The 11,522-nt window shown below is 48.9% G+C and overlaps 1 protein-coding gene across 1 annotated transcript in view; it reads right to left on the bottom strand.

Moving 5' to 3' along the window:
• Positions 1 to 4,149: 4,149 nt before the first annotated feature.
• Positions 4,150 to 11,522, bottom strand: part of LOC309400040 (SLAM family member 5-like) — a 45,136-nt gene continuing 37,763 nt past the window's right edge. The window contains exons 9-10 of the mRNA XM_081968350.1: positions 7,708 to 7,794; positions 4,150 to 5,116 (exon numbers count right to left, since the gene is read on the bottom strand). Of these exons, the coding sequence (XP_081824476.1) occupies positions 5,030 to 5,116; positions 7,708 to 7,794 (174 nt within the window). The 3' untranslated portion in view covers positions 4,150 to 5,029. The remainder of the gene's footprint in view (positions 5,117 to 7,707; positions 7,795 to 11,522) is intronic.

Here is an 11,522-nt window from a genome sequence, read left to right as displayed (position 1 = left end):
GTCAACATTTCTCAATATTGGTCACTCCCATTGTCCTGTTTCTCAGAATTTTGCGACTTGATTTTCTTCCCCAGCTGTGCACATACCGTAGAACCCTAGGGCTGGAAGGGACCTTGGAGGTCTTCTAGTCCAACCCCTGCTCAAACAGGAGACCCTGTACCAGGGGTCGTTCTGACTTAGGCTTCATAGAATCACGAAACAGACTCCTTTTCCCGCAAAAAAACCAACCCTTTTTATTTGATTAATGTGAATTCCTAGCATTCACACCTAGAAAAGTCCCGGCAATCAGTCTTTCAACGTTTCATTGCAACCACATTCCACATGGGCTCCGCCCAGTGCGGTATAAAATGATACTAGCACTTCTTGTGATCTTGAAGCTATCACTCTGTTCAGGGGTGAGTTTCTGCCGGGATTGCTGATGGTTCGGAGCGCCAAAAAGCTCTGCCCGTGTGTGCATTTGCAACTTAAAAGCTCTGCGCATGTGCCAAACATTAGAAAAGGGGGGGGGGAATTGCATTTCTGCAGTGAAAATTGTTCTCCGCGTGTGCAGAACCGAAAATCAAGATGGCAGCACCGGAGGAGAACTGGTTTGGGGGTGTGGCAGTCCTGGGTCCATGCCGGTTCCAGCAACCCAAGCTGCCAAGTTACTACCAGTTTTGCTAGATATCCACACAGGCTACTGTGGTTTCCACTCCAGTCCTCTGTTTAGGCGGGAACAGAGGTTCAATCTGATTGGTTGAGAGGTCTGACAGCTCCCTATAAAAGGAAAGCTGTCAGACCTAACAGTTGCTGGATTGTACATAGTTGACTGTTGAATAAAGAGCTGTTGTTGCGTTAAACCTGAGTCTGCCTTCTCTTTGCCCTATCTAACACTGGCGATGAGGATGGGATCAAGAGGCAGATAAGGCAAAGAACGAGCAACGAGTCAATCCAGCAAGTGAATCCAGCCCGGAGCATCGGCGCGGCATCGAGCAGCCATTTTAAGCGGCAAACTCAAATCGCTCCAAGACAAAATGGCCATGCACGCCCCGCCAACTCCATACGACCCAGTGGCTGAACACTGGGAATCCTACATGCTGAGTTTGGAATGCTTCCTCGAGGCAAACGACCTCATGGGGGTTCCAGACTCCCGAAAGAAAAACCTTTTCCTGGGCTACTGCGGCCGAGAGCTCTTCGAGACGGCCAAAGTCCTATCGGAGCCAACTCCGATCCAGGCAGTAATGTGGGCAGCCCTGCAACAGACCCTAAGAATGCACTATGCGCCCAAGCCTTCAAGACATGTTCACCGCTACGAATTCAACGTGCGGAACCAAAAAGAAGGCGAATCCATCAACCAGTACATTGCTGCTCTGTGAAAGGCAGCAACGTACTGTGACTTCCGTGACCTGGACGATCAAATTTTAGATCGTCTGATCTGCGGAGTGCAGGACATCCATCTGCAGAGACGCCTGCTGGCAAAATCCAACATGTCTCTGCTGATCGCACTCGATGAGGCCAGAGCATCGGAGTCAGCCGACAAGTCCACGGGAGCCTTGCAGCACCAGCACAACATGCCTCAATCCGCTCTGAAGCAGGCGCGCATCCACCACGAGGCCGCAGACCAAGGAACCGATGACAGCGAATGCGATGACAGCAACCGCATGCGCAGTAGCCGCACGAAGCTGGCGTGAAAATTTGACTCCTGTTTGCCGCCCTGCGCAAGCTGCGGAGGGAACCATGCCCGGTCTACCTGCAGATTCCGGGACACAACCTGTCAGCGTTGCGATAAAAAAGGGCACATCGAAAAAGTGTGCTGGAGCGAAGTCCCTGCCTCCACTTGGCAGCCAAACTCATACCGCCAACAGAGGCTCACCCCAGGGGGCTGGCGAAAATACCAAGGGCGCCCAGAGAGAGAACCCAGGGAGAGAGCCCAGAGAGAGTACACACAGAGAGAGTACACACAGAGAGAACCGTTGATAACCTACCAAACCACGATAGGGCAAGACCTGGTATCCCCTGCAAAAGCCGTTCCATGATGCTTTGGAACAGTCCAGGGGTAATACTAATGCCGAATTGTAGCCAGGTGCATTAAAAGGCATCCCTATGCCTCACAATGGTTTGGGCCTCTGCCGCAGCGCCATCTACAGGCAACTGTTGGTATGCCTGCGCCATGTCCAATTTAGTGAAAACTTTTCCAGGGCCTAGCGAATGTAGTAAGTGCTGTACAATGGGCACAGGATAAGCGCTTTGTTGTAAAGCTTTGTTTATTGTGCACTTATAATCCACGCAGATACAGACTGACCCATCCGGCTTAACCGGGGTCACAATAGGGGTCTCCCAGCGTGCGTGAGCTACCAGCTCTAGGATTCCCTGGCCAACTAATTTGTCCAATTCAAGATCGATTTTGGGGCGGAGAGAGAAAGGGACTATGTTGGGGTCCAAATTAAAAGAGATCGGAGTTTCCACATATTTACCTAGACCAGTGCTGAAAATGTCCTCAAACTCCTTAAGGAGTTCCTCAGTACTTTCATCGCGAACGGCGTTGATTCCAGTCACCCCAGGGATTTGAACCAGTCCAAGCCTAGGAGGCTCTGCAGGGCTCTGCCGACCACCGTCACAGGATTTGAATTGCACTCGGAAAGTGCCTTGGCTCAGAACAGGAATTCGGTTCCCTTGGTAGCTCAGGCGTAGGTCTGGAACCCTCAGCTTGTGCCTCCTCAAGTTGGGGACAGCCTTCTTGAGCGTAGGCCAGGACATAATGGTCAGTGATGACCGTGTGTCAATCTCCATGGAGCATGGAGACCCTTCAAAGAGGATTGTGACTTTCAGCTTTTTGGCCGCATCATGCAGGCTTGACCAATGGTGGTCTGGAATGTTGTTTCGGGTTCTGCCCCCAGCTGCTTTGGTCGCAGTTGCCATGCCCCTTGTGTCTGCAGTTTTGGGCGTGCAGGTTGGCTCTTTGATTGTCTGGGTGCTGCAGGGAATTCGCTCCTGCAGACTCTGGTGATGTGCCCCTTTTGTTCACAGCACTGGCAGATGGCGTCCTGGAAAGGGCAAATCAATGTCTGGTGGTTTCCTCCACAGCCAGTGCAAGGCGGGAAATACGATTTGAATTTCCATGCCAATTCCTTGAGGTCAGTGCGCATGCGATAGATGTCATCATCGCTGTCTGAAGCTTCTGGCTCTGTAGTCTCACGATGCACCCCTGTAGTCTTGCGCGTGCTCTTTGGGCTGCTCTGTCTCTGTAGGGTTTCCATCAACTTGGTCGAGGACTTGGTAGCCCTGGCTTCATCCAGGGCGATCTGAGGAGTGAGGTTGGGTTTGGCGAGCAACCTCCTCTGTAAACTAATGTCCCGAACACCTCATATAATTCGGTCTAGCAAGAGTTCATCCAAGTCTCTGAACTCACAGTAGGCCGCAGCCTTCCGAAGTGCGACAACATATTGGTTGATTGTTTCGCCTTCCTTCTGGTTGCAAAGGTTGAATTTGTGCCTCCGCACGTATTTAGACAGCCTGGGAGCGCAGAGTGTCCGCAGCATCTGTTGTAAGCGACCGAATGGAGCGGCGTTGGTTCGGACAAATCTTTAGCTGTCTCGAACACTTCTGGTCCGCAGTAGCTCAGGAACATTGATTTTTTTCCGGCCTGCAGACAGACCCAGGAGATCATTGGCTTCGAGGAAGCATTTGTACCTCATCATGTAGGAATCCCAGTGCTCGATGGCTGGGTTGTACGGAGTCAGTGGGGCATGCATAATCATCTTGTCTTGGCAAGCGGAGTTGAATTTGCCACTTTAAGATGGCTGCTCGATGCTACGTTTCGCTCCAGGTTGGATTGACTTGCTGGATTGTTTCTGCTTTTTTGGGGTGCCTAGTTGCCTTCCAATCCCACCTTCGTCGCCAGTGTTAGATCGGGTGAACGGATGAGGCAGACTCAGGCTTCAGTAACAAACAGCTCTTTATTCAGAAGCAACTATGTACAATCCAGCAAAGACTCTGTCTGGCAGCAGCCCTTTTTTAGGGAGCTGTCAGACCCTTTGACCAATCAGATTTGAATACTGTTCCCGCTGGAACAGAGGACCTTGGTGGAAACTCCTATACTGATTGTAACCTAGCCTAAAGGCTGGTCATAAGTCAAGGACTATCTGTACACAGATTTCCCCACTTAATACCTAATGCTGGTGAAACAATACTGTAAACTTCAAATGGCTTCAGAGTGGAATGGATAAGGTTTCATTTGCGCATCATTTAAAATTAAGGAACAAAGAAGAAATAAATTACTCTCTCATTCCCCCACTTCCCCTCGAGGGGTCTGGGGCAACTCACCACCACCAAGTCACTGTGGGAAAATTCAACACTGTATTAATTGTTTCATTCAGTTACTTTCATTATTGGGGACCAAGTTTTCGTTGAAATTCTTGTCACTCTTGTTTTTCTGGATTGGCTCTTCTTCTTTGTCATTTAATGACCCCTTTTTCTGGATTGACTGTTCCAGGGGTCAGCAAACTTAAACACTCAAAGAGCCACAAAGGTCCTAATCAGAAGCCCCCCCCATTCAATTCTGGAGCTGACCGGAAGTCTGGTTCCCCCACCATAGAGTCTTCTCCTAGCACAGCGTCCTCTACCTGTCCTAATCGAAAGCCCTATCAATTGTGGAGCTGACTGGCAAAAGGGAGCCACAGCAGACGGATGAAAGAGCCACATGCGGCTCCAGAGCCGCAGATTGCTGACCCCTGAACTATTTTATTATTATTGGCCGTGCTTCAGTCAAAATTAATTTAACTTTGTATTTGTTGAATTCTCCTGCAGCTAGTCGGCCAGGGCGAGTTGTCCCATCTGACTCCCCTAAGTCAGAAGGATGACCTGCTGGGCCAGTGCAAGTCCAGGAGTGAAAGTCAGCGAGGGTCCTGGAATGACCCATGACGTCTTCTCCGCTTCTCTCTCTCTCGTGCATGGAGTCCTCTGCAGGCTCCCTTTGGAAGATGGGGCCCAGGCACTCCTCCAGCTCTGGGGGAGGGCATCTCTTGCTAGCTTTGCAGAAGGTGTGTATGTGTTAAACAAAGGCTGACATGCCAGAGGATTTGATGGACAGGGGCTTTTGCACTGTTTCATAGATGGTCTTGATCTCTGAGTCTTCACCCTGCCAAGGAGAAGACAAGGAAGCGGTTATTTGGGTGGAAGAGCAGGTAAAGGAAACCGTGTTAGCATGGAGTAGGAACTTTGGTTTCAGCATAGATTTGGACAATTGGCAAGACTTATGGGAAAGAAACAGAAAGTTAACTTTAGCCACCTTGTATAAAGAACAAGATATACAAGGTTATACAAGATAGGTGGCACATCCCACCCACAAGAGTAGCTAAAATTAACAAAAACCTATCGCCACGATGTTGGAAATGTAATGCTGCACTAGGGACCTTCTAGCATATGTGGTGGGAGTGCACGAAAGCGAGGGCTTTTTGGCACCAGATAAGAAAGTATTTGGAAGAGATGCTAAATCAAAGGATGGAGTTGAGGCCAGAATTATTATTATTATTATTATTATTATTATTATTATTATTAATAATAATAATAATAATAATAATAATAATAATAATAATAATAATAATAATAATAATAATAATAATAATAATAATAATAATAATTTAATTTATAGACCGCACCTTTTCCTAAACAGAACTCGGGGCGGTGTACAGTCATATTCAAAACAATGTAGATACAAAAATATAGATATACATAGATACATAGATAGACGGAGGAGGTAGGATATGCACTGTACAATAATAAATTTAAAAAAAATTAATTTATTAAATTAATTATTCTTACTAGGGATCACAAAAGAAAAACATGGCAAAGGTGGACTATATTTAATGCTGCATATTTTAACATTGGCAAGACTGCTTTTTGCACAAAAATGGAAAAATAAAGAGACTCCCTTGGAACAAGAAATAATAAATAAGATACTGACGGGTGCAGAAATGGACAGATTGACTCCAGAGCTCAAAGATGAGGGAGAGACGGAATATCACGAAATCTGGGACAAATGGTACCGATGGTTAGAAACGAGGGGAAAAGGCTGGGACAGAAAAACACGGATAAGTTAAGAATTGGAAAATATGGTATTAAGATTGTGTGATAGGTAGGAATCGGATATGTATTTGCATGGTTAGTAATTATATAAAAGAAAGGACCAATAGACAGGTGATCTGACTGACTACACATACCTACGTAATGGATATAAAATGTAATTGTTGTAAGATCTAACCACTATATGGAAAGGTTATTGTAGAAATGTTGCACTATGTCTAACGGTTTTAATGTTTATCTAACTTTTTTTTTAAAAAAGGAAGCAGTTATTTGGAGAGCTGAGACCTACCTGGAAAAAGAGGGAATTTTGGGGGCGGGTGGGGTGGGGGATGTTTGGTTTTCCTTCTGCGTGGATCTGCTCAATCTTCGGGTTTTTTCACTGGGGGCAGGGCTGCCGCTGAAGATGCCGACGAGCCCCCGCCACCACCAGAATAACTGCTGCCTCCTCCTCCTCCTCCTCCAACAGCACCACCACATTTGCTGCCTGGCGCTACGGCTGAGGTGAAGCTGCCAAACCTACCGCCGCTGTCGCCACGCCCTCATCTCGGAGCACCTGAGCTGGGCCCCGCGTTACCCCTGCTGCCTCCTCCTCCTCCGCTGTGCTTTTGAGAAGCCATGAGATGCTTTTTTTCCTGCTCCTGCCCCCTCCACCGCCTTCTTACTGGCTCCCGTGGCCTCATGGCTCCTCAAAAGCAAGGCGGAGGAGGAGGGGCAGGGGTAACGCGGGGCCCAGCTCAGGGGCTCCGAGCGGAGGTGGAGGCGCTGCTGCCATGGGCAGGGGCGCCAGCTGGAGCTTTGGGGGCTTCACCTCAGCCGCAGCGCCAGGCAGCAAATGTGGTGGTGCTGTTGGAGGAGGAGGAGGAGGAGGAGGAGGAGGAGGAGGAGGAGGAGGCAGTTATTCTAGTGGTGGCGGGGGCTTTGGGGGTTCACTTCAGCCGCAGCTCCAGGTGCAAGCGGCCAGGACTGGCTGCCCACAAAGGACCTCCCGAGGCTTGCTTTGCTGAACACGGGGCGATTCACAATAGTTTGAGCGGGCATGGCCGGCACAAACTACCATCAGTCGCCTCGCGCTCATCAAAACAAGTCCGGGGATGTCCTTTGCGAGCGGCCAGTTCTAGCCGCCTGCAAAGGACCTCCCCAGCTTCCGGAGCCTGTGACAGTAGAAATCACTGCACAGCAGTTGCAAACTGCTGCGCAGTGTTTTCTTGCCACGTGCGTGGCAGCGCACCTTACCCAAAATTGGGACTTTTTAAAAACGCCGCGGGACGCGGGACAAATTATTAAAAATCGGGACTGTCCCGCCAAAAGCGGGACGCCTGGTCACCTAATTATAGTAGGATGCGTGAATGTAGTACAGTTGATTGTTTTCCATTCAGAATCCCAGTAACTAGATTCATTGAGGTGAAATCAGAAGTGGGTTCCTACCACTTTGGCCGAGTAGTAGTAATTCGGCCTGCCACACCCCTGAACCGGTTGTATCTTTGGCGGCGCCATCTTGATTTTTGGTTCTGCCCATTCGCAGAACAATATTCATTGCAAAAATGTAATCCCCCCCCTTTTAATGGCATGCTGGCAGCAACCCACCCCTGGGTGAAATGTACACTGGACTATTGAGATGTCCAAAGCCGGACTAAGAAAGCCACCTGCCTCCTGAGACTTGGTGATCTCCGAATAAATTGTTTTCTCTGCCTGGCTGTGCTGTCCCATCTTCTCATCATCTGTTTGTAAATGATTCTGCAAAAGAGAAGTTGTTAGCCTCATGTGTCTCAACCATATCAGCTTTACGGTGTGTGGACTTCAACTCCCAGGGGAATTGCGGGAGTTGAAGTCCACAGATCTTAACGATTTTCCAAGTATGAAAAACAATGTATTAGATGAAGTCTGGAGAAACTTTTGCCCTCCCCAAAAACATCTTTAGAAAAGGCCACTACAAGTAGTCCCCAAGTTATGGCCATAATGGAGCTTGCCCATTGCAGTTCCAAGTCATGACCGCCGTTTAGTGAGATATCGGAGATGGACTTGGGGAAGGAGGGCAGGGTGATTTGTCCCTTAGTTTCCCTGTACCCATTATGGCAAACCTATGGCACAGGTGGCACTCAGAGCCATGTCTGCCGGCACGTGAGCTGTCAGCGTGTATGCATGTATGCACGTGCCAGCCAGCTGATTTTCAGCTTTCCGGAGGCCTGGGGAAGGGTGTTTTTGCTTTCCCCAGGCTTCAGGAAAGCCTCCAGAGCCTGGGTAGGGCAAAAAACAGGCCCAACATGTGTCTGTGTGTAATGCATGGGGCACATTGAATTGTGGGCGTGGGCACACATGCACCATTTTGGCATGCGTTTACAAAAAGATTCTCCATCACTGCCCTGTCGGCTATGTGGCACCATCGGGACCTAGTTATTTGCGGGATCGCATTCTACCCCATACATCCCTGCGACCAATCCGCTCTCACAGAGAGGGCCTCCTCCGGGTACCATCCGCTAAACAGTGCGGGCGGGCGGTGCCTAGGAGTAGGGCCTTCTCTGTGATGGGCCCAACCCTCTGGAACGACCTCCCCCCCAATATTAGAACCACCTCTGATCTCCGCTCCTTCCGCAAGAAACTCAAGACCCACCTGTTTCGAGTAGCTGGTCTGGCCTAATTATAATTATAATCGTAACTGTATTTAACATCTATTACAAACCTTCCTGGATGGCTTTTTAAATTTTATATTGGGGTTTTAAACGGGTTTTAAAATTGTTTTTTAAGTATTTAAATTGGTTTTGGGATTTTATATACAGACAGGGTGTGTGTTGTTTCTGCTCTATGTCTTATGTTATTTTCTGTTGTTTTGATTATGAATGGTCTGTACACCGCCCCGAGTCCCTACGGGGAGAGGGGGCGGTCTATAAATTAAATAAACTAAACTAAATAAACTAAACTAAACTATCTTGCATCCATTGAAGTGCATTGATTCTTTGCAACCATTTTCAAAATAGCGCCTACTTTGGAGGAGTGCCGTGTGGCCTCTGTGTAGGAAGGCAGTGTGGCTACTTCCTGGAGGAGATCTAGGTAAGTGGACCGAGTTGTGACAGGAGGTGGAGAGGAGGGGGGGCGGTTGGGATACAGCAGGGTGGGACGAGGGCTTGATAAGTGAGTGTCAGCCCTGAAGCTGATCTGGCTGTGGCCATTTTGGGGCTTCAGGGCTGCCACAACTGGAGCTGTGGGAGGGGGGAGTAGAGATAGCCGGGGTGCTGTAGCCAAAATAAAGTGCTTTCTCTTGGGAGCCAAGGACATTCCCACCAGGTGTCCAGAAGGAGGGGACTGGAGTCATCTAGCAACTGCACTGTATCCTGATTGGAGCATGGGACTGATTAACCGGGAGAATTGAAAGAACTTTTAATTAGGTGAAAACTGCAGGATCATTTACAGTCCGTTTTCCACCAGATCTGTGCCAATCCAATGAATCTATTCTTGGATAGAATTGTCTACCTTGCTATGGGTGTGTTTCTTGGAACCCTGACACGGGGAGGCCACGGTAGTATCCCTGCAGCTGGTGGTAAGGGACTACCTTTTGTTGACGTGGCCCCAATGATGCTGCAGCAGTTGTAACTTTTGAGTAAGGGCCTTAAAGTATTCCAGTTTCCCAGAGTGGCTTTGCAGAACAGTTAGCAAATGTACTGTTCCCTCTGAAGAAGAAACATTACGGTCCTATTCACGACTTCATCCGTGTCGAAAAGTATAAAATTTGCATTGTACATTTTGAGCACACGGGCAGGAAATGGGACTCTTTGCACAATCCTTTTCGAAACCAGGAGCAATGAGGCGAAGCCTGAATGAACACCAAGCCGTGAACACCAAGTCTAAGACTGCCATCTGCCAGAAATGGTATAGAGCATGGTTGGTGAACCCTTTCAGCGCTCGGAGCGCATGTGTTTGCCGGAAACCAGGGGAGCAGCCGCCCAGTGTGCTGCACATGCCGGGAGGATGATCTTCTGGCATGCGCACTGCCTGGGCTTCTGGTTTCTGGCGCACATGCGTGTGTGAAGACCATCTGTCTGGTGTGCATGCACATGCCAGAAACCGTAAGCAGGCTGGTACGTGCATGCATTTGCACCAGAAAGCACAAGCCCACGTGGCTGGTGTGCATGCACACGTTGGAAACTGGAATATCATCTTCCTGGCACATGCATGCACCTCAGGCGGCTGCTCTCCTGGCTCCCACATGCGTAAAGACCAGCTGGCCAGTGTGCCAGAACCCGCAAGAGCAATGGGCAATGGCTCATGTGCCAAAACAGATGGGTGTAGGGCCACAGGTTTGCCATCATGGGTGTAGGGGCTCCTGCTTGCGCAAGGGGGCTGGACTGGATGACCTACAAGACCCCTTCCAAATCTGTTAATACTGTTATCACTTTTTTAAAACACAGAGGACAAATAAGCACGAACCATTTGTGCTCTTTTTTTCTCCAAGCACCACCCTATTTAAATGTGTAGTAGAAGAAAAAGATTTCAACCCAAATCCTCCCCCCCTCTCACGCCCCGGTTGTAATCTTTTAGCTCAGGGATTCTCCGAACTTGGCAACTTTAAGACTTCAAGGCATAACCTGGCTGGGGAATTCTGGGTATTGAAATCCACAAGCCTTAAGGTTGCCAGGTTTAGAGACCCCGAAGTTGAATCACAATTTATTCCTTACGGTCTTGAGAAGTGAGTGTGTGTGTGTGTGTTTGATCAACACAGCCTCCTCCAACTTGGTGCCCTTCTGGATGCTTTGAACTACCAGACCCATATGGCTTGGATTCCGAGACCAGTGTTCAAAAAGGCTCCACCTCACCCCTGTTATGCCCACCTGGCCCTCCATGATGGGAGGTCAGGGCATGTTAAGGGTCACATCAATTCGGGATGTACATCTGGTAGGTGTGTTACAAATGGCCTTCTTGGTGTTGGCCCCTTGTCTATGGAACATCGTTCTCCTATAGCAGGGGTGTCAAACTCAAGGCCTGTGGGACAGATCCGACCTCTTGTCAGACCTGCAGCCATCTTTTCTTTTGGATCTTTAGCCAGCCACACTTTCTATTATTCTACGATGCATTTTCTATGGTGGGAAAATGGGAATGTACGAAGTTAGATGCGATGTAGCCATAACAACATTCTTTTTAGAAAGCCAAGGTCATCCTTTGTCTTCGAACCTCTGCACCTGACCGGAACTGGATGGGTGGAAGCTGCCAGCGTGGCAGTGGAAGATGGGACATTGTGGTGGGCTTGTGGGTGTGGGGGGCAAGACCTTGAACTTTCAACTGGGTGGGGAAAACTGGGAAGCTTTCAGATTCGGGTTTTCCCAGATGTGCCAACATGGCTCTCTTCATCAATTGGAACTTTGCCTCGGACTCTGATTTACTTTTGGATGCTATTTGGAACCCGGACACCTGCAATGTGGTCGGATCCAGCCTGCAGGGCCATCCTGGAAAATGAAAGAGGCCTGTCTGCATCA

The sequence above is a fragment of the Natrix helvetica genome (assembly GCF_964273705.1).
Source record: "Natrix helvetica genome assembly, chromosome: 16".
NCBI lineage: Eukaryota > Metazoa > Chordata > Lepidosauria > Squamata > Natricidae > Natrix > Natrix helvetica.
The sequence above is the reverse complement of the archived record's forward strand: the minus strand, read 5'-3'. Positions and strand labels throughout refer to the sequence as shown.